This window comes from Channa argus, chromosome 10 (genome assembly GCF_033026475.1).
Source record: "Channa argus isolate prfri chromosome 10, Channa argus male v1.0, whole genome shotgun sequence".
Taxonomy (NCBI): domain Eukaryota; kingdom Metazoa; phylum Chordata; class Actinopteri; order Anabantiformes; family Channidae; genus Channa; species Channa argus.
The window spans coordinates 9,383,710-9,411,508 of record NC_090206.1 but is presented as its reverse complement, the minus strand read 5'-3'; the positions used below and the strand labels follow the sequence as shown (position 1 = coordinate 9,411,508).

The 27,799-nt window shown below is 40.8% G+C and overlaps 1 protein-coding gene across 2 annotated transcripts; it reads right to left on the bottom strand.

Moving 5' to 3' along the window:
- Positions 1-3,096: 3,096 nt before the first annotated feature.
- On the bottom strand, positions 3,097-7,424 carry stc2a (stanniocalcin 2a). 2 transcript variants are annotated; one of them, XM_067519553.1, is made up of 4 exons: positions 6,924-7,424; positions 4,867-5,009; positions 3,822-4,033; positions 3,097-3,586 (listed from the first exon to the last, which is right to left on the bottom strand). In XM_067519553.1, exons 1-4 carry the CDS (start codon positions 7,060-7,062, stop codon positions 3,223-3,225), a joined length of 858 nt encoding a protein of 285 aa, XP_067375654.1. In that variant the 5' UTR covers positions 7,063-7,424; the 3' UTR covers positions 3,097-3,222. The 2 variants fall into 2 exon arrangements, with proteins under 2 accessions (XP_067375654.1, XP_067375655.1); XM_067519554.1 differs by lacking the exon at positions 6,924-7,424 and adding an exon at positions 6,498-6,905.
- Between the last annotated feature and the right edge of the window lie 20,375 nt (positions 7,425-27,799).

Genomic DNA, 27,799 nt, shown 5'->3' with positions numbered 1-27,799 from the left:
TTTAGTGAGGCAATTTACACTGTTGGGACAACTTGTAAAAACTGACACCCTAACCCACCACCACGCACTGCATACAATCCAAAGCTGCTGACGTAAATGTTTAGGTCTTTTAAAAGGAAGGATATTTCCAATGCTTGAAACTTTAAACACAGGCCGTATTTCAATGTCAGAAACGAGGCAGCAAGTCAACGCGTATAGGGTGTCTTTTAACCTGTGTGTATACCTGAGATGTTGAGGCCTTCTCTGCTAACCTGCTTAGAACTGGTTATATGTTTCACTCGTGTGAATTCCGCATCTTTTGATGTGCCTTGACATTGTATCTGTTGACATTTATACTCATTTGATGAACAGCTTTAAAACTATATTGAAAGATACAAGATGTACAAAATACAGACAAAAATATTTTAATGACAAGATACATCTGAGTTAATGGGTCTGAAGATATTCATATGCCCCATGTGTTACAGTTGAAATACACATTTCTAGACCATGTTCTCTATTTTCAATGGTTAAAAAAGACTCCTTGTACTTAACAGAAGGCAACACATACTGTGGCAATTGAGTACTAACAATACAGGAAATATGGTTAGTTTTATTTCACTCTGAATACAGAAAGAAAGCCCATTCAAAACACATTAATACAAAAGCCATATCAAACCTAAATGATAGAGAGCTGAACAGATTGTCACTTTACATACATACAGTACATTCTCAATAGGATTAGCTTATGTCTCAGGCTGGGATGTCACAAGAATCCCAACTTCCACAACAGGGTAATACAAAAAAAAAAAAAAAAGCCTGAAAACCTTTTTGATGATTCAAACCCTTGGAGCTTAAAACAGCCTCTAAATGAGTGGGAGGAAAAACTTTACTTTATTGTAAATACATCAGAAACACAAGTGAAAAAAAAAAAAAAAAACAACTAAAATTAGCCTAGTGCTCCCCAGCATGTGATGTAAAGTGTGTGTGCCTGAAATGGTCAAAGCTTGTGTCTGTGACCTAAAGGAGGAGTAAAAGAAGAGTACCAGGAGAAGACAAGACAGAGTGAATCATCACATTAAAAAAGTTGAGTTTGTCTCTCTCCTCCTTGCTCCACTGCTCTCTGCTTCGCTGCACTGCCGGCTCTTGGCTGTGGCCCAGAGGAATTCTCTGGTGGCCTCAGTAAATATAACATTTGGAATAACAGTGCCAGAGCCCCCGTGTGTGGACTTAACCCAGTTCCTAGGTCCTCGCTGCATTGCCTGAGGCTCTATCGGGTAAAATATCAGGCCCTCGTGTCTCTCCTGACCTAGGTAAGGAACCAGAGAGGAATAAGGGCTAATCTAGAAGGTCTGAGATCTCAAAGGTTGCTGTCAGGCCTCTTCCCTGCCCACTGGGACAGGTAGTATGGCTCTTCTAAGGAAGCAGCACAATCTGTTCATAAAGATGAAGTGGGGATACAGAATTTGGTGCTGTAATTAATAGAGAGACTCAAATGATGAAATATCCATTGCTGCCTCACTGTGTTACAGCAAGGACAACTGCTCTGACAACCTGGTCTTTTTAGTCAACCTGCAGCAGTCCAGCACAATCTGACAATCATCCAAAGTGCAAAATTGAGGACTTTTGTGGCTCAACATCATCTTAAAATACCTCAGCGCTTAATCTACCCACGACACAATATCAGCTATTCACTTAAATCACAGATAAGCGGTCAGTGTAGACAACAACAAGTTTAGGCACCTGGATGTGTGTGATTTTTACATTTGAAATGACTTAGCTTTAAAACTTGTTGAGCATCCTCTCCTAGCTGACGGATGGAAAATCAACTCAATAAGAATGCTTAACATTTGACAGTGAAACGAGAACAATGATGTTTCCTGAAGCTGTACATATGACATTCATCTGTAATATCGCTGACAGTTTGTGAAGTTGTATTAACCATAAATGTGACACTTTTTGCATCCAAATGAGACACATGTCAGAGTAGCACTAATAGGTATGAAACAAAAAGTCCATAAAACTGAGCATACTAATTTCAGTCTCCCATTTACTTGTTGCCCAGACAGCAGTCCTTGATGACATCACAGATGAGTCTTTGCATTATGAGAGACTTATCAATATATACAGGTGAGAAATAAATGTCCATATTCATAGTCTTACATCTGCGTTTTCTTTAGAGCGGTTTTTCACTTTAAGAATGCACTAGTTTGTTGGCTTTGTGGCCTTCATGCACTACAATTCATATGTGCCAGAAATGGACTTGAAACCTGTACAATTTGTATTTAATCATCAAGTATCTATAATTATAATACACATTCCCACTTTGAAACAACAAATGGTGTATGTTACATATCTACAGACCAATGTGTGATGGGTGCAATACTGTGAAGAGAACAACAGACAGCACACCATATAATATGTCAGTATTGCATATTGTAGCTATATTTATACATGTTTATATAAATATAGATAAGTATATTTTTATGTACATGTTGATCTTTTAACATTGCATAAAGAATAAAATAAATAATAAAAATATAATCAAATCATACTTATAGTAGGATTTGAAAAATGCTATATTTGAGCCAAAATAGTCCTAAGTGTTGAAATAATGATGCTAACAACAAATAACAATCATGATTAAAAATTAAAAATCATGGCCTACTGTCTGGCTTAACAGTATGAGCTACACCACGATTACCCTGCAAGTTTACCATGTGGGACTGCTGGAATGACTGGAGAGGGTGGAATAAGGAGAGGAAAGTTTGGGGCTTGTTTCCATCTGCTCAGTCTGTCTGGGAATTTGTATGTGTGTGGACAAGTGCGCGTGTGTGTGTGTATATGTATATGTGTGTGTGTGTGTGTGTGTGTATGTGTATATATATATATATATATATATATATATATATATATATATATCTATATATATATATCTATATATATATATCTATATATATATATCTATATATATATCTATATATATATCTATATATATATATATCTATATATATATATATATATATATATATATATATATATATATATATATATATATATATATATATATATATATATATATATATATATATATATATATATATATATATATATATATATATATATATATATTTTTTTTTTTTTTTGTGTGAGTGTGCTATTTTATAGATGTGTGCATACGTCTGCAAATGTGGTTTTTAGATGTTATAATGGTGTCAGAAGAGGAGATAGTCTTCTGCACTTTCACCTCCGGATATCAGTGGCTTCAGGGTCTTCTTGCTCCACCACCACTCTGGATTCTGGACTCTGACGGCGCGGCCCCTGACTGCGATTGCGTGGGTGAGCACTGAAGCCCGCTTTAGCAGCTTTGTCTTTTTCACCTTGCCGTGTTGAGCGAGGGTGCTCCAGCTCAGGTTGTGAAGGCAACGGACGGCGTTGGTGTTCGACCGTGGAGCCAGCAGAAGACGGGGCGAGGGAGGAGCAAAGGCTCAGGCTATCACACAGAGCCCCCCAGTTCTGCTCACACTGTAGCCGCACGCTACGTGTCAAAGCCTCCTTCACCTCTTCCCCGCAGCTCAGGAGAATATTCACCAACTCCACATATGGACTGGGCAGAGAGAGGCAGATTACTCACATGAAGCCTGTGATTTAATGTTTGGAAGCACAGTACATGAGTCTTTTAAATGGCAAAATTAACAGTATTACTGTTAATTGTATTACAATACATGGAAAAACAAAATAAACTGGCAGAAGAGTCCAGGTAAGGTAAACCGTTAAAGCTACTGTAAAAGAGAGGCCTTGAAACAACATATTCAAGCATGCAGTCCAGACCAGCTACTCACCCTTTAGGGAAGAGATCTTGGAAGTGGATCATCTCCACCATGACAGCCACATTCTCTTTAGCAGCAGAGCACAGGTTGTGTTTAATATAACACTCTCTCTGCAGCTGGAACACCATCTCCTTAATGGACACACATTTTCTGCTAATACAGCTGAACTTGTGTCGCAGCCCATGTGCCATACATTTCAGAGCATCCTTGATGAATGATTTTCCCTGTGTACACACAGAGATATGCCTGTGAAGTGAAATCTCTAGATACAATCTCTTGATGCTGATTAAACTTGGGCACTAGTGCATTTCTTTATTCTTCATTGAGGGAAGTTTAAGATTTTGTGTTTCTTATGCATTTGTTCTGCTGTGGTTCTTCTTTTCCTTTTCTTTTTTTCTGAGCAGAGAGCAGTCATAACAAAGCCAAACAAATTCACTCTGGGATTCACAAAGTACTTTCAATCCTGAATCAATCAAAGGGAACATTTATTACTTGCACATTTGAGGTTTGATAATTCACAGATGTAATAAACCTGTTTCAGCAGCGTCGGAGTGTAATGCGTGGTTGTGTTATATTAACTGACATTAAAGAGGAAGATGACATTCTGCATAAATAATTGTGAATTCTGTTCCTCCTCTTTTGAAATATTTTGGATTAGTCTGAAAAATCTGTCTGTAAGCTCTTAGTATGTGACCCTAGACATATTAAGACCCCCGTCAGGCCAGCTTGGCAGAGCTTCAGCCTCTGCTATGTATGAGAAGGGAGCTAACTGGGCTTGTGGCCAGCTGGCTTATGACCCTTTGGTCCTAACTGTACATGCATCTGTCCACAGAGAGGGAAGTGAGCTTCCCAAGAGATGAACAGAGATTACGGCATAAGTATATGTTTCACTGTACTTCTAGAAAAATGTATACATTTGAAAGTATGAAGAAAAAAAAAAAGCAAGTAAACAAACGTTATTGTGGTTGACGAGCGTGAAGCAGTGATCCAGTGAAAAGGAAAAGGAATGTTGCTTCTGGTTATACCATTTTGGCAGACAGAGAGACTTGTTTTGTACCTGAGAGTCAAATTTGCCAGCGTTGTGCAGGAATGTCATGCAGATTTCCTGTAGCCCTCGTATCTCACAGGAGTTATTCTCAAAGCACTCAAACACACCACAGCCGACATCCCCTGCACTCACCAGGCAGTGCTGGATCTCAGCTGGAAAGAGAGAACAGGTTAGGGGAGGGACCTTATCATCTGTTCACAGCAGAGACAGCAGCAGATTGTTACAGGGGTGCTGGCAATGAAGAACATATGGCTCAAAGGCACAACTCCACTTTCACACTGAATGCTGCAAAGCTGATGTGGCATTTAACTATTTCCATGGTTTGTGTGTTCACAGTCTGTTTCAGATACCCTTTGCTTGACAGGGAAAAAAAAAAAAAGGATGTATGGTAGAAGGGAGTACAATTTCCCCAGCTGAGGGGTTCCTGCAGAGAGACACTCGGTGACAGAGATATTACTGTGTCATTCTGCACCACATTCCACCCGCACTGCCTAACATTGAGACGGGATGGTGCATTGCAGATACAGCCATGACTACTTGCAGAGGAAACTATCATTTTTACTGTCACCTAAAGGTGCATCAACAAGTATCTCATTATTGCATCTATAGGCAGCCTGACATAGCGTGCTGACACCGCAATGTTAAGGGTGCATCATTCTTTACATGAGGGAGTTTCCACAGCAGCTATGCAGGCAAAAACTTGGGGAATCTGTAAGTATATGCGCACACCATTGGCTCTTTACCTCTCTGCACAGCACCCATGAAAGGTGGGAATAAATAATGAGTGACAAACCGAGAGAAAGTAAAGGTCTTTGCTCGGTGTGTGTATTATCAGCCATCAAATTGCCAGCAGCGAACCTGTCACAAAAAAACCTGCTGCTTACCCTGTGTGACATTGTCGGCAATGGTTTAATAAATGAATATGGCAAATCGCAGGCTGGGGTTGGCAGCCAACAGGTCGTGTACAGTTTCAGTTTGGCTGTGGACACGCGTGATTTGTCTTGGAGCTGATAGCTGATAGCGTGAGAACAATTTTCCTTGAATCGGAAGTGCGTACCGCTTGTGTAAAGAAACACATTGCCTTGCATCCAAATAAAGGATTACATGGAACTTATTAGAAATCACGCCAGACAACAGAGAGCCTCTGTAGGGGGCAAAGGAAGGGGGGAAGATGCAGAGCTGCTACGGCTTTTGAAAGGGACCTTTGGAGTTGAACTTTAGTGCGCAGGAAAAGTGAGCCGCTGTCAGCAGTGCTTGTTTTGGCATCACGGGAATGTGCTTGGATCGTACGAGCTAAGCCGCGACGTGCATAGAATTACACGGTGGTGTTACCGAGGTCTCTGCCGTGAAACCCGCATCGGTGCTAGTCCAGATTATTCTGTGTTGAGACAAGATAACAATTGTGAGCTGATATTTTGACACATGGCGTTCACACGGTTGGTCGCACGACACGCTGTGCAGGACAAAATCAGCCAATGGAAACCAAACATGGGACAAAGTGTTTTGTGTTAATCAGCAAATCATTGTCTTTTGAAAAAGGTGTTTAAGTGCAGTTAACCAAAATGATGTGTTCAGTAGATGGACTCCAGTTTGCCTTCAGCACTGAACAACCACCACACAGTCACTGTTGCTCTACTAACCTGTTTGAAGACATCCCCCAGAATTCATTTGAACAGACAGCCTTCACGACACATGCAAAACCACGGTCCCCCTCACCCTCCACAAAAAAAACAAAACAACAAAACCCCCCACCAGAACTACAAGGTTCGCACACACCAGTGCGCACGCACACCTATCTGCTTGCGCTGCCGTATACATTACGTAGGCTATTACCTTGTGCCTTTCTATTAATAGTTTACTAACATATTGAATTTCCGTCTGAGAGTATTTACAAGATATGGTGTTTCTGGGTAATCGAAAAGGGTCACTCGTGTGTTGCCCAGACAAACGAGATTTAAGTTAAACGCATGTCTCTTGCAGCCACACAAACACGTGTCCGCATGTTTAAGCAGTTTCACCAACCGCGAATCTCCACATTCTGATCAGTACTGACACTCATTTCTTACCTGTGTTCTGCAAGGAGAGGCGTCCTTTCTGGCTCGCGGGTTTCTCCGGTGGAGTGTCATGAATATCAACATTATCCGATCCCACTACTTGCTCCAGTACTGATAAAACCAGGAGCGCCACGGCCAGCCTGACCAACATTGCGTCTCCGACAGTGCGCTTCGATTCCCAGCAAAGATCCAGCAGTGTGTGTGTGTGTGTGTGCGTGTGAGGGTGAGGGTTCACCTTGGATCAGTGATTAGCGCAGCTGCGGCTTGGTGTCCTATGGGGCAGCTGTGGGACTGAATGCATGAGCTAGAGGAGATGCTGCCTATATTTCTCAGAGCCCCGGGTGTCAATTTGGATGAAGGAGTTAAGCAGGTGTTGTCGGTCGGGGCTTCACAACCAATCAGAGACGCAGACATCCACGTCCAAGGTTTTAGGGGAGTGTCCAGCGAAAGTCCCCTTTTTGCCATAAAACTGGTGCTATAAAGTAATCTTCATGAGTGGGTCGACTGTGATAGCTCCGGGATGATTAAGCAGCGGTTGACCAAGTCAATCATATTAACTGTAGACCTCCCATAACCCCCAGAGACTGTAATACTCTTTAAACAGCTCGTATGATTTGCATATTGTGAGATAATTTATAGATCCTGCTTGTTTTCACACTGGCAGCAGTGACAAGTTGCTTCAAGGCTTTTTTTTTGCCATAAAACGGGAGCACTTATTTAGGCTACAAGGCTATGTATGTGGGAGGATCAAGAAATACCAAGCTTGCCAATAGACTGGAGAAAACTGCAGCATACCATGTCCAAGAACTCAACATAAAATAGGCTTAGCTTGTGGGTCTAAAACCTACTAAGTCATTAAGGCAAACTAGTAATTATATTAACTACAGCTTCCAAGATGTCTGTAGTTAGACCATTGCTTTCAGAAAGTGGGTGAAATGTTAGAAGGCAGAAACTCTCAGTTAAAAATGAACTTTACGGTCTAATTGTGCAACTAATTGTCAAATAATGATGGTAAACAAACATCATTTTGAGATTATGCCATTATACCTGCATACTTATAGTTGAAACCCTTTATGTTTTATTTGTTTGAGTGGCATATGCTATGGTCCACATGACACCAGACACAGCACACTAATATGTCCACGTGAATAAGATAATGCTATTCACAGATTTCAAAAAAAGCTTTTCAAAAACACTGAGCATCAGCAAAGTATCCCACTATGCTCAGGACAAATATCTCTGTCTTAGTTGCCATGCATTTTCTAAAAATCTTGCTAAAACAAATATCTCCTCTTTAACTAGTAATGCTCCTTCTATAAATAGGATGCCTTTAACTAACTCTTTTATGAAGTGAATGTGAAGAGGTCTGACACACAATGCCCATTTTAGTCTGTCACAATGAGGTCTGCTAACCGCTACTACAGAGAGTGATCTAAGAATAGAGGACAAACATTGGCAGGGCCGCACATTTGGAGACGTTAGAGGAATCTTTTTTCAAGGGCAACACTTGGGGGTGCCATGTGGAATACGTGCAAGCTGAGCCTGCAAAAAAGGAACATAAAGTCTCTGTCTTCAAAATGTTTCCAGTGACCTAATAGTCTTCAGGTAAAGGCCTCTATAGGAGACAGCATTGCGATGCATGCCGGCACGCTGCTGTCACTCATCATTGATGAAGGCTGATGGTGGACAGGAGATGGTGCGGATTGGCACCAAATGACTGTCAGGGTGCAGGATGGGAAACTGCACTTGGATCCCAAGCCTCCAGGGGGCCCACTGACACTAATTGTGTCTTGGTTTTCTTAACCACATAGCACTAGAGGAATCCCATTAGAAAAAACTATGCATCTAACCAATTATCTACACTTTCACACAATCATAGGCCTGACACATAAAAATACAATCACAAAACCCCAAGGAGACTTAGAGGCAAAATTGGACAATCACAGCCAGCAGCTTTTGGTATACTGGGGGTCTTATCCTTTAGATTCTTATGTTTGAAGCAAACTTTTGGGTGGCAAACAAGGAGTCGGTTTAGTGTCTGTATATGATGGTGTGGGGGGCAAGGGCCCAACTGAAACCCGGAAACAAATACACTCCCCCACTGCATATGGCACCTCATAAACAAACACGGGGAAGTGATTGGTGGCCATGTGTGCGTGAAAGACATACTGACAGGCCGAAGATGGATAAGCAAGCATCCAAATTGTGACCATCCATATTTCATAGATCTAAGATCTGTTCATCCTAAAGTTTTATTTGTTTTCATAAAACCCTTTTCATGGGAAGTGCTGGCTCTGTTTGCCGGAAAAAGTTTAAAACGCAGGCTATATTTAGACCATCAATGAAATTAGCCAAAAGCAGGAATTGGACTCCCACTCTAACCTAACCAAAATGACGATAACTTACAGCTCTAAATATAGATAATTAGTGTCTTATGACTGCACTATCTCTCGTTTTAATTGAGGTTTGTTGTCAATGGAATGAATTCTGGAGAAGATACCGCAGCTTAAAAATTAGGGGTATTTTGGCCAGGACATGGTGCAGAAAACCTCAACATTTCAATATTCCTATTATATTCCTATGGTGGATGTGGCTTCTTCTGCCATGAATGTATCATGCATTTGCCCTACTTTTTGGTCTCCTTTCTAATGATACTCAAATATAAAAATTTGTCCTAACATGATACCTTGCTGTTTCTATAAAGCTAATTCTACTGCAGAATTTACTGCTGATTTTAATATGGCATCACTATTCTGATTAATAATTAGAAACAAAGTGCCAGGCTTTTTTTTTTTGTTTTTTTGTTTTGTTTTTTTTTACAAATTGTCTGTGGAGCACAGAGCGGAAATCGCAGTGCAGCACTATTTTTGAAGTCCACTGGATTTCCTGCAGGCTTACACAGGACTGCGCACCGTGGCACGCGTCTGGAGGTCTGGATACGGGTTTGGTGCGTTTCCAGTTGCGCCTATACCACAAAGTGGAATCTCCAGCGTAATTCAAGTCTGGTAAAAGCTGCCCAAGCTGTGAACACACCCTTGATTTGGTCCAATCAGTGTGCTGCAATGGACCACAGGCTCGTAACAGCGTGTGCGTCACCGCTGCCTACTGGTGCTGCGTTCAGCTCATATGGGAAAATTACCAAAGGCCTTTTTTTTGGACGACAGAAATCATTCAGGTATTATGTTATTTAAACCATTCGTATGCTTGTTGAGATGATAAATAATATTATTGTTCAGTATCTGAATATACAGTTTAAATGCATTGATGAGTTTACCGAAAATCTAACTTTTAGAGCCAAAATTAAGAAATCAATTGTTACTCTTTACCAAACTACTGTTAGCATTTATTTATTCATTTATTTGACAAAGATGGTTTCCTTCAATGTCTACTCAGTAGCTTCATCTGCAGCTTTCAGTGACAAGAAATGGGTTTATTATATCTTAGCAGGCCTATCTCCATGACAACAGACCATCCGCCAGTCACTGAAAAACATCTACCAGTAAGTGGTCTTTGAATTAATTTACATTATTAGATTTTGTTGGTTTGTTTTTACAACTATCAAGAATGAACCATCATGCTCTGTTAGTGTATTTTAATAAATTTACAGATAAACTTCAGTCAGGGTTGGGAAATGTAGGTGCAACCCCGAAAATTAAAACTGTCCAGTGAGTTCAGCATTAAGCATCATGAAGTGAATTATACTTTTAGAATCATTTAGCTCAAGCAAATTAAGTGACTTGTTGAAGGGTGTGGGAAATGATACTCTTAAGCATATTGCATATTTACAACTGCACCTGAATGCAACAGAACATGCCTAGCCTGGCAACGAAGCCAGGACATTCAGCGGTTTGACTACCCAAATGAATGAACATCATGCTTTAAAACTTTATTCGAATGGTTTAAAATAATCTTTGAATTTATGTTTTCCAGAAGAGCATACAACGAATGAGCAATCAGTGGCCAGTTACTGTATATTTTGAAACATACAAAATCTAGCCTATAAACACATGTATTTTAAGCAGGCTGTGTTTAAGCATGACAGAACAGTCTCAACATTCATTTAGTGGCTATTCGCTGCTTTCAATCATATCACATGGGTGTCCTTTACTTGGTTGTCATAGATTTGCAGATGTTAAATTTTCCATTTTCTAACTTCTCAACTATGTTCTATAAGAATAAAATTACATGTTTTCTCAGGACATCAAGGTGATGTTGCAGTTCATATGGAGACCTTCCACCTCACACACTTGTCATTCATATCCCAACTGCATCGGCTACAATCATATAAATACTGTCTAAACGCAACACGATGTTACTGTCATTGACTGGTTGCCAAAGTCAGCTGTGTCACAGCTAGAGGTGTGATTTTTTTTATTTATTTGTTTTATGTTCAAAGGCTTTTTCATGTGTGCTGTAGTAGATTGCCTTCTTTTGGTGACAATGTTCAAAAAAATGGAGATGCTTTGACACCAGCAAGGCTCATTCACTTCGACAGCTCTACTGAAAACATACAAAAAGCAGACGTGTTCCGAGTTGAGACCCCTAGGGCCCTGGCAAGTGATCAACTGATGAAACCACAACAGAAAGGCCTGGCTGGGGTCTGTGTGAGCATTTCTGTGTGAATGGGTCCGGGGGGGGGTCACTGCACTGTGATGGAGGCTTCTGTAACAGCAATTAATGTTGCCAGTTTAAAGACTTCTTATAGTACTTACGGGAAGCATGTGGCTGTAATTTGGCTACAAGTTCAAACTAAGTAATGGAAAGCTGTTAGAAACTAACTCTTCAGTGACCCCCTGAGAGGTTTCATTCAAAAATGTGCATTATGCTCTCATTTGACCCTGACTAATATTAAATATTATTAAATATGAAATGAATGGAAGTATTATTTGTTGTTTTCACTATGCATCTCAAATCCCTTCATTGTGACTTGAAACAAAATCAATTTGACCTTTTTAAATATGCCACATGATTCATAATTTGATACATATTTTATCAGGGAAATGTGACCTAGATCCGAAGAGTCATGTGGCAATTTATAAGAAGTTTAGAAAGAAAGAGAAATGCAGCTGCAGTGGAGCTGTTTGATGTTTGATGTTTGATGAAAAACAACAAGGGACTGAAGCGGTTGCCATACCATAAGCGTCTGTGGTAAATGTAAGAAAATGCATTGTTCAATCAAGACATTTAAAAGAATTCCAGTCCAATAAATGAAAGGTCATGAATCAGATGCATATTCACATTGTGCTTAGAGTGAGATGAGAATGTTGACACAGCCAATCAGCTCATCTAAAACTCACTAAAAACATAAAATCAAAGTCTAAAACTATTGATTTTACATTAATACTATTAATTTAACACTATACATTTTGTAGTTTCAGCAGGATTACCCTATTTTTCAGCTAAGGTAACCCATTGCTAAGTGCAGCTTCATAACTGTCAAACTAATGTTTGAGTGTCAGTAGGAAAGCACACGTTTTAAAATGTAAAATATACACAGCTTAAATTTATGTGACCACTTTAAACTGAGCAATAAACCTACACACAGAAAGTCAGAGAAAGCTGTGTAATGGCACATGTTCTCTGTTTGATTGACATATTTCTACACAAGCCTGCCAGTTGTTTGTTCTATTTGTAAAGTTATTTGGAATTAGAGGATCAGTTCACACTCTGGATTTGGTCACAAAAACTGTAATGCGACCAACCGGTAAGAAACTGCTGCAACCTTAAGAGCACGAGAAGGGAGCAGCGCTAGGCTGTGAGGAGAGAGGCCGTAACGTATCAAATACCAACGTCTTCGAGGAACCTGAAGATGATATCTTAGTTTCTAAATTTGGCTCAGTTTATGACTGTGTGCATTTGAGCGCCCGTGTGTGTGTGTGGGCATGGTGGTTGTGTCAGGTGAAAACCTTGTATCTTGTGAATGTGACTTCTTGTAAGGTGTATTTAAGAAAAGAAAAACATTAAGCATGTGCGTTCAGCAGGTTGACAGTGCACTTTTGGGTTTAACCAAGTGTGTTTTATAAGTGTAGGAGTTGAAAAACACTCTCATTTTATTACAGAGCATTTCAGCTTCACTGAGACGCGAAGCCGTTCTCCCTCTCCCCCATTAATGCAGTCTTTGGTGTGTTAACTCACCTGACTCGTGAAAAGAGAGGTTTTACTAGACCAGCTGTGCAGGCCAACTCTGGGCTCTGACTCCAACCAGTGTGAAAGCACCACATCTCAGACCCTCACGTAACTCACCTCAAACAATGTGCTATTATAGAGTTTTCTCTGTATGGGTTATATTGCAACAGTGCTGGCACATTACAAAGTGCTCCATCTCATTACTGTCCATATAAGCCTGCAGACCCTCGCCAGCACAAAGGAGTGATTGAGTGATAAGGGGAAAAGAGATGGGCCGTAGCTGCCCATGAGAGCCCTCACCTTGGCTGTTCCAGCCTCGATGAGAGCAGAGGTGATGTCATCATGCCTACGGACACGGGTTGACCTCTCTGATAGGTGGTCACGCTGGGACAAAAGAGAGCAGCTGGGAAACAAAGACCCCATTTAATGAGAGTTAGACATGAGGCCAGGACAAACTCCGTGGGTGGCACATAGTGTCATAGCTGCTGAAAAGACCAGTGAGCAATTAATCATCTGATTCAGAATTTGGGCAAAGGGCTTATTATGTAAGGATCAGTTTAGACAACATCAGTGAGACAAAGGGACTTTCTGGGTTACACTTCTATTTGATCACACTGATCCCCCACCTTTGCCTTCATCCCATAGTATTGGATCCAGGGATGCTATATTTATCATGATGGTCAGACCCAACAATTATGCAACATAATATGACACACTTATCCCTCATTAGAGATGAAGGGTCCATTGTGGCAGCCTGACAATCATTAAAACTTCTCCCCTAGCTTGGGTTGTTTACTCTTTTTATTGTAATTACCAGGTGATTGTGTAGCCTGTGACCCACATTCAGAGTCAGGTCAGCCAAGACATGGGGGATAATTGACAATATTCAGAGAAGTGCACGTAGAGAAAGAGTGTTAGAGTGGATAGTCATTTGTTCCTGCCTCATTAGACTGTGTTAGAAGACAAGCTGGCTCACAGTATTCCAACAATGGAACAATGCCTCCTTCCACTGTAGGACCAAAATGTGGGCTCTGGTGTGTCAATGTCGTTGCAAGGGCATATGGCAGCCTCATTTGTCTATTTATGCATTCATCTTTTCACTTACTGGTAATATGGAAAATAAATGAATAAACTGACTGTGTAATGTATATGTCTTCAAGTTGAGCTCATTTTGGCCGAATATAGCCTTCTGAATTTTTGGACAACTTGGCCCTTGAACATCTCCTGTCCAAGTGAGTGCACCACTTCTCCTGGCGGCACTCCTACCATGACAGAAACAAGTGACTGAATGCCTGGCTCAAAAACACACACACACACACAAACACACACGTACACAAACACACACCTACACACAACCTCTACCTTTAGAGGAGTATTCTGTCATATTCAACACTTTGAGGTCTGTTGGTCCAGGTCTGTTTGTTTAAAGGCATCCACACATGAAGGTAAACCTTGATGGTTATGTTAGGAACAGACACAACTCTTCAGTTCTTCGAAACAAGAAGTAAACAACTCGAAAAAGTCCAAAACATGAGGCTGAAAAAACTGAATGTAATGAAATATGACCACTACACTCTGTAGTAGGATTGTTAGTTTGGCTGCTTGCAGCCAACTGGAACTCTTACTTTTAGTTGCAGGTGCATCACCACTTTTGGTCTATGCCGTATTAACTGACTTGCAATTAAAAAACTGCAGTTAGCAACATTTTTAAACTGGAAACTTTTAATAAAACAGTTTCTAGTTTAAAGATCCAAAAAGCCAAAAGATCCAATGCATAATTCCCGCTATCACAGGGTGAGAGGCAGGCTATACCCTGGACCAATTCATATCAGGGCCACACATAGTTAGCTATTCACACTAACATTCACACCTATAGCCCATTTGGAGTCACCAGTTAACCCAACTACATGTCCTTGGACTATAAGAGGAAACCTTAGTACCCGGAGGAAACCCACACGGAGAGAACTTGCAAACACCACACAGAAAAGCCACAGCCAGCTGCAGGGCCTTACCCATGACTTTCAAGCTGTGAGGAGAGGTAAAACACAATGGTTCTGAAACAAACCCACTCATGCTTAGTTCTGATCATTGCACTCGAACATTGGAACACTCGAAAATTCACAATCCATATATTTAATGAACTATTTCACTTTAAAATGAAGTAAGAAACTGAGTTAAACTTGTGTTAACCACAACATAATTTCAGTCTTTTAACCAAAGCCCCGCTGAAATTTTAAACCAGCTGCTAAAAATGGCTAAAATAGCAGACTCATGTGCCAAACCCTTGAAGTAACAATATTTAATTTCCATTTCACTAACTCCTCAACTTGGTTTCATGTGGTTGTTTTGGGGTGATTGGAATATGGGCAGCCGGACTCCAAAGGACAAAGATCCAAACTTTTATTTGTGTCTGTGATTAGCCAGCGTTGCTCAGACATATCTTGGACCCTGCAGGACTATGCGTTGGTGAGCAATAATAATCTTGTTAGGTAGCTCATTATAAAAGTGTTGTTTGACATGGCATAATTGTAGAGAATTGTTTCTAAACTGGCGCCTGTGTTTATAGAAAACAGCACTGGACTGTTCTAGCGTAAATGTACCAGCCGTAAATAAGACTACCTGTTTGTAAAGAATAAAGCATTTTATCATTTTGATGAGGCGTACCATATGCATTTAGCCTTTTTCTTCCTTGTTTGGAAACAAACTTCCAAGGAATGAACCTATTTTCTGATAGTGGTATAATAAGCACATGATATATTTAGAATAGTTGAGGTTAATTAGCCAGCTCATGAATTAGTGGCTGAGTGCACATTAAACCAACATGTCACAGATGCTTGTGAACCTCAGTGCCATGAGGTTACAATTGTAGGATGTTTTGGGATATTTGTTGTTTACGATGTGTGTTCTACACTTAGCGGTGACTGATTGCTGTGATGGTGTGTGATTTGGAACATGTTGTGTTTTTCCGTAAGGCCAGCGGCTGAGAGGGGGCTGGGCCGCTGCAGCAGATGAAAAGCCTTCTAGGACCGTCCAACCTTCCCAGGAATTCCCAGAATTCCATTTCCTAATTATGACATCCACGTAGCAGAGGCCCAACAACCCCCCCTCCCGCCGTGACCACAACACCAATTACGAACACACACTTGCTGAACACATGCACACTCACACAAACATGTGCACACATTCCAGTTACCCTGCTGTGAGCATCACAACAGATGAGAGACAGAAAGTGACAGAGAGATGAAGGGAGAGGATGGATAGATAGGAAGGAGAAAGATGAGGTAGTCTGTTATCCACAGAAACACTTAAAGTTACTAGTTCTGTCTTTTTGGCAAGATGGCCCAGTTTCAGGAGGTTTTTAGGATCCATTAACAGGTAAGTCTTAAAGGTAAACCAACATGCAATCCCCACAGGTTGACTACTTTAAAGGCCTGCCAAACAAATTTACAGAGCTTTTTCTAAATAAGCTTGATTATCTTTGTCTGTAATTGTTCAAACAGAGCACGATGCAAAAAGAAAAATGTAAAAGAGTTCCACAATTGGTTCTGACTTTGGTTAAACCTGAAGAAACTTTTTAGCTTTTTGTTTGTCTCCACCAAGTCTTCAGGGAATCTGTCTCTTTTACAGCTAAATGGATTGCCAGGTTCACCAGCCACTTGGTAATGTTGTCTGACGGCTATTTGCCACTGGATTGAAAATGCACACTCAACATTTAGTGAAAATTAGCTAAAAACAGTTTCCTTTTGTGGCACAAAAACCATTACGAGAGTGGAGACAGTGAAGCAAACACTAAAGTTGATGATACTAAAGTGGTATCTAGAGCTGACGGTAGAGTTGCAGAGTAAGTTGATAATCCTCACTAAGAACACCCCCTTTCACACACCAGCAGTAGGAAAAATTGTTATATTCCCTAAGAAACATACTTTCTCTCTCTCTCTCTAACTTCCAAAGACTTTGCTCCCACATTTCCCATCCATATCGAGCTACATAGAGCGGGTTAACTGTGTTGTCAGCATGACTTTATATACAGCCTCTTCAATTCATTTGCCAGAAATGCTGTGGGACACAACTTCTGTGTTGTGAGTCGTGGGAGGTATGAACTGAGCACCGGTGTTTCTGTTTGCTCTGTACATTTTGTTCCTTGGGGAAATCTCCCTGATTAAGTGCTACTATTTTGACAATATGTCAACTCATGGGGAGTGAAGATAAATTTATGTGCTTGGCTGTTCTGTAAACAGCCTTGCTGACCAACATGTTCCCAACCTCATCCCAATGCTGACTGAAAAAAGGCGAGAGGACTGCCTATTTTAATGTTGCTGTCAGACTGAAAAACTATAACGAATCCTTTTAATTGAAACCCATGATGTTTTTCCTTTTGATCTTCTTAACAAATCTGTAGTGTAGCATCAATGACTGTGCATGGTTTCTCAGTGACACAAATATACCAATATCTAAAATGCATATGCATGTGTCTGTATTTTTAGGATCGAGCCCCTGGCCAGACCACTCCATGAGTCGCCGTGGGAATAAAGGGGCCCTTTACTAGAGATGGCACACAAGGGTCCTTCATAAACCCCACATGGGCACTTTATAACATCTGACATAAGCATTTGTGAGTCTGGTTGTGGTTCAATCTCTGCAAGGCTGATGGAGTCCAGTCTGGTGGGGTTGGAAGGCTCTCTCTTACACATTTTCTCTCCTCCCTGTCCTTAAACCATGAAAAGAAAAAAAGAGAGAAAGAGAGAGAGAAGCAATAAGATGGGGAAAAGCATAGTATCAGAAGAAGGATAGGAAGGCAAGGTCTAGTGATGCTGGACCAAAAACATGCAGAAGCAGTTGGATAAAAATCATGACGTTCATATAAAAGCTCTGAGGGGGCTTTGGCCAAAAAAGAAACTACTAATCATTATTAACCAGTGTTGTATAAGTCAGCATCAGAGGTGTACGCTGAATTTATTACTTGCTACACAAAGTGACTCTCAAACAACTCATGGGGTTGTCTCTGATCCCGTGCCCCGATCAGTGGGATAGCATCTTTGTCTGTGCACAAGACCACAACATCGATCATCTAGATCACTGATTTCTGATCTGATGCTGTAATGGTTTGGCTTTGATTAGGTTTAGACAACTAAAGCTACTTTGAAAATGTTAAGGAACATGCTAGCAATACTGAAGATGTACTGAAGGCAAAGAGATGGTTTGAAGCTAAATACTATAATGTCAACGTGTTGTTGCATGCTCATAGTTACAAATTTAACTTGCTGATGTTTAGTAGGTGTATTGTTAATCATGGTCACCATTATACCTCTGGTCATTACCTATAGTAATGTATGAATCAAACAATTTGACCTAATGATGGCCTGACGTCGTGTGCTCACCAAAGTCATTACAATTTGTGTAAGGTAGATGTCAATCTCTTCAACCGTTTTCAACAATTTAGTTGGATCCTGCCAAAATAATCCTTTGAACCATTTAAAACCAACAACTTATATTAGAATTATCCTCTAGATATCATGAATGTTTGTAAATAAATGATAATCCTTATGTTTCTCTGCATAATAATTTCTGGACTAAAATGGTGGGAAAACTAACCAATGGGCTGTCACTGCCATCTTTGGGGCCCTGTCACTAGTATGACTAAAACTACATTTAGTTAAAGATAGAAAACGATTGTGGTTTTTGCTACAAAATAACAATGCGGTATAGTTTGGGGAAAAAAATCGTAGCCATAGTTAAATATAAGAACTTCCGACGCTGATTGTAAATGTTGGGTCAATGGTGTCCCAGTTACGCAAACATCAACCAGACCTCTTGCCTAAGAGATTTGGCAATTTTTTTTAACAACATTACGCAGCTTCCACCTTTGTTTCTGACAGACAACAGTCATAATTCGCACAGCCACACGAGGTCCTTCTCAGAAAAAAGTATTTGCCATCAGTGATTTAAGACGTTTGAACAAACAACCAGAGCTACAGCTACGGGTTTCCTAATAAGCACCAGTCTCCAGTTTTAGCCAATATTTTCCAGGTAAGGAATGTCAGATAACCTGCTACCAGTTTTCAGGCCATGCCTGAGTGTTTGTGTTTGTAACCATATGTGTGAACATTCCTTGCAAGAGCAAGAAGCATTAGAGCTCAGTGCACAGACTGGAGGTGGGGGTAGAGGGGTAGGGGGCAGTGAAGTGCTATTAGACCAACTCGGTGACCCCTGGAAGCTTAGTTCATCCTTCATCATTACTTTGTGCTGAAAGATCATAATAAGAGAGGCAGAGCAGACTGTCTTTAGTTCTTTTAGTCCACACACAGAAAACACTTGTATCCAGGTCACAATCCCGTACCAACCCCTTAAACCCTTACTATTCATTGCTTCTAATAACCTTTTATTTAGTCAAATATGTAATAAACATGCTCTCTGTTGGATTTCAAGTTATTTCTCATGTCTGAATCAGACAAAAACCAAAGACCTTCGGCCAAGTTTTTAGATTAAAATGTTTAATTCTGTTTTCAAGACCAAAGAGAAAGCTCCAAATAAAACACACAGACATTTATATGTATTTAAAACTTTTTTTGTGCAAATATATCAAATGTGCTTGTATCAGTTTGACAAAACTCCTGTGACCCTGTGTCCATAATAAGCAACCACAAATAGCATCTCGACCCCAAGGTTGAGAGCTTTGGTGTAAATATTTGAAGCTCTGCTGCTCTTGTGCAACAAGTTGAAATAAACTGGACCTGTAAGTACTTGTTGCAATGTTGATGTCGTCCTCCAGTGCGAACCTTTTGTTTGGCTCTGAACTCTCTATCAGCAGAGACAACATGGCAGACCCAGGCATTTTAAGAGTCCAGGGAGCCTCAGTCCAACGAGGTGCAGCTTAGTTTCCATGACATTGCAATGGTGGGCGCCACTCATCTTCATGGTTGTGGATTCTAACCCCCAATCTGATGATTACACTGTCTTGGCCATTCCAGTGTGCGTAGTCATACCTGTGGGTTGGATGGGAGCTGCAGACAGCTAGTGAATTGAAGTTGAGCGTTTATGGTGTGAGAAGCAGCCCTGGGGTCTAATCGTGGTCTTAGTGGAGTCTGTCACAGTAGGCTTGGTGAAAGAGGCAGACAGTGGCTCCTGCGGTGCCTCTGTGGTTATAGGCATCTGTGGTTGGAGCTGATCCAGGCTACAGCATCACATAATTTGAGTTAGGTTAAACCTATATGTCTGTGGGCTAATGCTTCTGGTTAACTGGCTAGCCAGTTTATATGTGATGAGAGTTAGATTTAGCTGTTAACTCAAAGGCAGACTTCTTTGTGAGAAGCTGGATGAAGTTGCTGTGTGCGCTCCTTGCTGGCCGAATGTGCGCCATCGATTTCGGCTAGAGGGAGTTGGCCTGAGGAGCTGAGGATGTTGCAGACACAGTGGTGGGAACTATGTGGTAATTATAGTGTTCAGGACTGCCATATGTCAACTCTCCCCTTCTAGATATTTACTGGACTCACATTCCTCTTGCTGGATTGGTGGATGGGATGCACTATGTGTGTGTGTGTGTGCACGTGTGTGTGAGTCTGTGTTAAATCCATGCAAGCAGTACACGAAGTGATGCATATGGTATGTACTCCAGATTCAATGCCTTGGGCCATCTTCCATCACAATACCTCATTGTCCAGCCCTTCCTCTCTCTTTACTCTTTTATTTTTTCATGGTTTATATCACATCTACAGATTCAGTTTGTCTTCTTGAGTTATTTACATTTTTCAGAGATGCAATTATTCATTGAATATACAAATATGACTCAGTCTGTTTATGTGTTGTGTGTATGTTAAATTCCAAACATTCCTCTTGTAATGATGTGCAAAGCATTTGGTGCATTAGTTGTCTCTGTCTGCAAACACAGGGGGGTGAATGCATTCCATCAGAAAAACAAAACCCTTTTTGCATTTGTGGTTTAGCATAGTTATCACGGATAACTGTGCAAAACCACAAATGTTTTCCTTTCAAGAAAAACAAATAGGAAGATCTACTAGTTTGACTTTGTCCTCACCATTTGTTTAAAGTCTACCTGTCATGGTATGAGCTGGATTCACCTCCACAATATGAGTGTAGCTCTTGGCTTTGCAAATGGAAATCTATGAAGAGCTTACACGTAGGCATTTGAGTATTCTATTTGTGCTCAGTAGCTGGTAGAAATTGATTAAAAGTTTTTGTGTGAACTGATTTAAATCTGCAGGGAGTGATGAATAAATGAATACAGATGAATGAAGACTTGCTTATTCTCTGTCACTTTTTTGGCTCTGTCTCTGTTCTGACAGATGAAGGAACTGTGTTCCTGGTCTCAGGAGGGAGTTGCTTTAGTGGCATTGCCTGTGGAGCTAGAGCTGATTTGGAGGATTATTATAATCCACTCAGCTAACAAAGATATTCTTTTACCAAGAGCCAAAGGAGCCTGTAAAACTGTGAAAGTACAAGAAAATAGTGCACATGAGAGATATATATAAGACAGAAAGAAAGAGGCTGAAGGTCGTGCAAGACAGGCAAGTTACACAAAATTTATGTCTCTGAATATGCTGCCTCTCTATTACCAGAGATTCAAATACACCCACACTGTTGCTTTGGCCCAGTGATGGTTAATAGCTTATAACTCCACACAGGCCTACCTATCATGCCCTAACAAGCTAAGAGGTGTGGTGATTTCTGTCCGCGAGCTGCTATTGGCCACAGGCCAGGCAGATTGGTCACTTAACACAGCAAAGGTCCTCTGTAACAGGTATGATGTCTGAAATACATGCAGTGGGCAAGGCCCGAGCAGTAGTCTTGGCTGTCATAGTGGGACCCTCAAAAGAGTCTGTGTTGTTATAGGATGGGTCCCAAGCCATGGCATTAGCTCTTATTCCCCACAGCCACTCATGACAAACCAGCAGGCTTCAGATGTGGCTTTTCCACACAGAAGAGCAGAGTGGTTCAGACTAATATTTTATAGACCAGTAAAAACAGCACCATAAACAGAGGCCTCACCGAGTAGCACATGGTTGTCTCGTCCTGTAAACCAGCAAGCCAAGGAGGCAATGATTTTTGTGCACTGGTGTGCATGTGTATGTAGCCGTTAAAATTCTGGCACCATGACGCTGAGTGTTTAACCCTCATTTGTAAAATTAGGTGTGTGACAGCAGTTTATAACACCTGACAGTCTCCTTAGCACTATGTCAACCACGACTTTATTGACATCTCAGCTGTTCCTCAAGGGTCCTTGTTTCTCATGACAATAAATGTTATTTGTTGGCTGCATCTGAAACTGGCTTGACTTGCAAACTCACACTTTCCTAAATCAAAAATATAGTTCTCTGAAGCACTTTATAGTAGCCTGTTCCCAGAATATATTGTTCCTAGAAACCTGGGTGCTAAATTTTAGCAATGCGTCTGAAACCAAAATGTGGGCCAAATGGTTTCTACGAAAGTCAAACTTGGAAACAAGTGTCACCAAGACATTTTGGACCATCAATAGAGAGTATTATGGTAGGGGATGGGATTTTCAGGGGGAAGGGTGGGCTGGGGGGTTTATAATGATCATGTTGCTTATGTTATGAAGTACTGAGATGAATGATCCTCTGAGCAACATCTCCCCCCTGCAACCTTAATGGACTAGGTGGTGGGGAATGAGGTCGACATTGTTTTCTGAGTCACACAAATGCACACATACACACTGCAGGGAGAAAACCAGGCACGAGTGCCACCACACATGAATGGATATAAATGCAGTGAGTGCCTGAGGTTTCCATTGTGGCTGTGTTATATGAGTAAATGATTAAACTGCATAGTTGGACCCTGTCTCCTGTCCGCAGCAGCATACTCCAAGGCCACACAGCTGGTACCAATTTGCGTGCCCCCGCCACATCATGATCCAACTGCATGTGTAGGAATCATGGCTTATCGCGGCAGTAATTCACTCCTTCCTCTCATGCCGAAGCTATTCTTGGCTTTTCTGCCTCTTTATTTTTAGTCACGGCTGCTTCTCAGGATCATTGAAGTGGTCTGGATCTTGTGTGTCAGCTCAAAGCAATGGACCCCAGGTCCTAAACTGACATGAATCACCTTTGGGATGAATGCATCTGACCAACACAAAACTGCATTGCTTTGTTTCTTTTAAAAGCTGCAGATGTTACCAGCCACCTGGATGTAGTGTAACCAAGAATGTCCCCTTTGTTTTTTTAGTCTTTTCATGTTTGGGTGTACATTTACATGTAAGAGTGCGTGCCTGTTTGACTGTGCCCCACAGACCATCAGGTTTAAATGGTATCTTGCACAAAAGAATCTGGGCCCAATAAAAACACAAATAAAAATAGACTGGAGAGTGTCTGATAAATCTTTCTTTGAGCATGTCTTCTCTTAAGACATCAAAGTTGTCCCTCGTAGGACATGTGTTCGATTACCAGGCTGTGGCAGACCCCGAGATGACCTCACTGGAGGATGGACTGCCCCTGGGCTTCAAATTTGATGACATCATTCGCCGTTTGTCGAGAAATGAACTTGTCTCCCTGTCCTTTGTCTCTCGTCTCATACCCAGGTTCCTGGGTGGACTAAGAGCCACAGGGAACATGGAGTGCGTCCCAAATTAACATAATGGACTTAATTGATCAACTAAAGTTCAGTTGGGGGACAGTCTTTGAGTGCACTCACTTCTTTTGTGCTTGTTACTCACTGCGGTCCAAGATTACCTCACTCTATTCATTGCTTCACACCTGAATCTGAGCTCTCAGGTCACACTGATTCTAATGACAGCTCCCTCTGGCTCCTTCTCTTCCCTTGTCTTTGTCCAGCTGTCTTACTTCTGTTGAACTCATTCGGCACGTCCATAGATAGTTGCTTAGGTTCCCAAGATGAATGAAGAATTAATACCAATGTTAAAGAAACATTTTCATGTCTGGACAAATAGGCTCATTGTTTTTTGCTGAGATTTAGATTAGAAGACTGATACCAGCAAATACAGAGGTGCAGGAAACGCTATCTAACCTTAGAATACACACAGTCTGTTTATAGCCAGGCACAGTAACTTCCTATAGCCTCGTCATCATTATGAGTTTGCCAGGCAGCTTGCAATGACTCCAGGATAGAACTAGGCCCTGCCAAAAAAAGCCCAGCATATAATTCCCCATAAGGTTTTTATGCCTGGGTTTCTGTACAGCTATAACAAACTAGAAACTGTGTCATCATTATTGACCTTTAGAGGTGCCGGTAGGTGGATTTTGTTACATTTTAAATAGAGCAGGACCCAAATATGTGCCTGGTTGAATGTTTAGTCTTTTGGTAGGTATTCAGTTTTCAATTTTGGTGTTCAGATATGGTTTTTAATAAAATTTGCATTTAACATTTCCAAAACATGGAGGACCTACAGTATATACTGTCCCTGAACAAACAAATGAAGAAATGCAGAGGCATTCAAACACTTATTGTTCACTAGAAGCTTTGCATTTGAGATCATGCTACTTCCCTTTGTCTTCTTGAATATCATTCATAACAATCTGTAAAGAATGGAAAATGTTTATACAGAGAGCTGAAGGTATTGTCTGGGTTAGCCCCTGTTCCATTAGCATCAGCAAGTTAAAGTAATCTGCAATTAAAAATTTCTGTCATTATTTTGTTTTGAAAAAGAAACACAAGCTTTCAGAAAGTGAAACCATTGTGATTTTAAGAAAGTCATTATTTTTACTGTAATCACTGTAGTCACTGCAAAACGCTGTATAAAGCTTCTACATTGTCAGCCCAGTGTTTGTTAGGCCTTGTCATGGAAGTATTAAGAAATCTCGATGCAGCTTCTCAACGTTCCATTTCTTCTTGTGGCAACTTACGGAAAATACCCCTGCTGACCCAAAAGCCTTTTCCCTCTTTTATTTTTGAATCCATGGATATCTGTAAAACTTTACAAGAGCCTACAAAATTAAGTAAAGGGATTGAGGACGAATACGCCAACAGTGCAGCGCTAAAACATAAGTGCGCATGTGCAGTGGGCCGTACAACGTGGAAGCAAAGCTGGAAGCCAGAGCGTTTTCTTGGATCATACGCCAGGTGAGCAATTTTCAGTCAAGTGACAAGGTGCTATGTCTGAGTCCAATATCCAGCTCTCATAATCCATCCAGGGAACATATTCAGACAGACATTTGCACTGTGTGACAAAGTTCAGCAAGCTGGGTTAGCGTGGGTGTGTTGTTTCATGTACCAATGAGAAACTGTAATATGAGTTGGAGGAACAAAGTGTTTAAAACCTTATTGCATGCCAAAACACAACACTTGCTGCTGGATAACATCTGTAAAGTTATCCTGGCAGCATCTTTGGTTGAGAATATAATGAAGATCGCTAACACTCCTTTGACATAGGGGGATGACAAAATAATTATACAGTCCGTGTAAAGAAGAGTGTGTGCCACAGTTTTAATTTTCCCAGTGATAACTTCTATAACATTGCTCCACTATTCATTATCCCAGGACTGAAGACAAGACTGGCCTTGGTTCTGTGGAGCTATTCAGTGGTGTTTAACTCCCTCTTAACTCCTAACTGCAAATTATTTTACATTGCTATTACGGTAGCAGTCTATAAAATGTAAAACCTGGTCAAAAGCCTTCTGTATTTGAGCTTGGAATGGATTCCCACCATTCTGGGAGCTGAAACCATATTTCTAAACCTCAAGTGACACCAGACAGTCAGAGAAACCAAAGTCTTGCAGAGTCTTCATGTCTGCTGTCAAAATGCATTTGTTTGAATGGCATATATGGTTGCAGTGCCAAGTGTAGTCTTCATGGTGCAAATACTGCAGACATATACACATGTGGATTTACACGTGTACACACACACACATGCATACATATCTTACCATTATAGACTACAAATTTAAAAGCAAAGGAGTGAAGAGAATCAATGAGGCTGGTGGTGAAAATTAAGTTACACTCTTGTCAGTCACAAACCATTAGCTGTAAGACTGATGTTGTTGCTTGAGCTGACTCCAGAACTGTCATTAGGCTAGTTTAAATGGTCTGACCAAGCAGAAGTGCTCACAGGGGGTATTTAGCCAGCTGCATCTGACAGAGATGAGCCAAGATGCTGTTCATCCTTCATTTTCTGTTTCTTTAGTATTGATGCAGCCCTGAGAATTAAAAGGCAGAATACAGGCGGGTTATAGTACAGGACAGTTATGAAAAGTAAGGGAAATGTGTGGCAAAGAAAAGCCGAAATAGTCACCAAATTTTAGACTGCATCCAATCAGCCTGGAGAAAGATAAAGGGAGATAAAGAGAGACACATGGTTTGAGAAATCTGAGAAAGCACGCGGAATGAACAGGTTAGGTCCTGCTTACTGGCTTATGTAGATCAGTTTTCTGTTATTGAAATATCTCCCTAGGATATACGTCATCCTCAGCTTAGGGAGCTATGATTTAAGCCTCATGAAATAGTGTGTGACTGCTGAACTGTTGTGGCTTTAAAAGGTCTATAACTTAATGATGCTATGTCAATCAGTAAAAATAAATGTACGTGGTGTTTGACCTCTTCTACCATGACACTTACTTTTACTTACTTTTATTTTCTACAATATCGGCTATGCTTAATTTGTCATTTTGACCTGCAGTTTGCATTACCATTTGGAAGGGAGCTCCAGAACAGCCATCGGTCATTCAAACCAAAATGTAATCAATAATGTACATCTGTGATGGAAATACCCTATATTAGGGAGTTTCTAACAGAATGCTTCACTGAGTATGTCCATAATAACACTTTATGAGTGTCTCAGGTTATAAAGAGGATCCATCCCTGCAGACAATAGTTTAATTAAATTTATTCTAGAACAATTTCAATGTAAAGAAGTCCTGAAAAAAGAAATCCTGAATTATAGAGTAATGCTAAGCTTAGCTGACCCCTATCTACATGTTCAGTGTACACATATGACAGCTGCATCACTCATCTCATTTTAACTAGCAAAGCATGTGTTTCCCAGATGGGTAGAACTAGTGCTTTAATGCGCAATTTTCCAACTATTAATGAGGCCACATAGCACTAATATGAACTCTTTATAAAGAATGCTTTACTGTATATTGAAAAAAGTGGTACCCCAAAAATCTCGTGTGTTTGCATGACTGTATGTTTTTGTATCAGCCTGGATCTCAACATGGGCCACCACATCGGTCACCAAATCTCCTAAAATAACCTAAAACAGACAGAAAATAAAATGAAAAGCTAATTATGTTCATAAATAATTGCACCTGTGTATGACAGGATTGGGCCTCTTGGGACATTTTGTGTGTGTGTGTGTGTGTGTGTGTGTGTGTGTGTGTGCGTGTGTGTGTGTGTGTGGCGCCAACACCTCAGTTCTTTCAACGTCTGGCCAAACACAACACTGGCAAGGTGGCAAAATGGCCACAGCGAACGCCTGGCAGGGGCATCCAATAGAAGAATGCCAAGCTGAGGCAGCAAGAATCAAGTCCATGCAGAAACAATTCACCTCACCTCACCTATGTCCTGCAGTCCACGCTGCGACAACACAGGTCTGACTAGCCATTAACACACAATGCATTCTTTAAGGTACTTCCACAACAAATATCTAATGATGCTGGGTTCTTGCTCATATTATCCAATCTAGTCTAATCTTTATAAACAAAACCATATGCAGTGAGGCAGCTGAAGATAAATATAAATCAGGAAAAGCAGAGGTCCAGGACCGCTGACTTTGGCCACTTGCTGAGTGCGCTGGCACCAATATCGATTCATATTACAGACATTTAGATTTTTTCAAA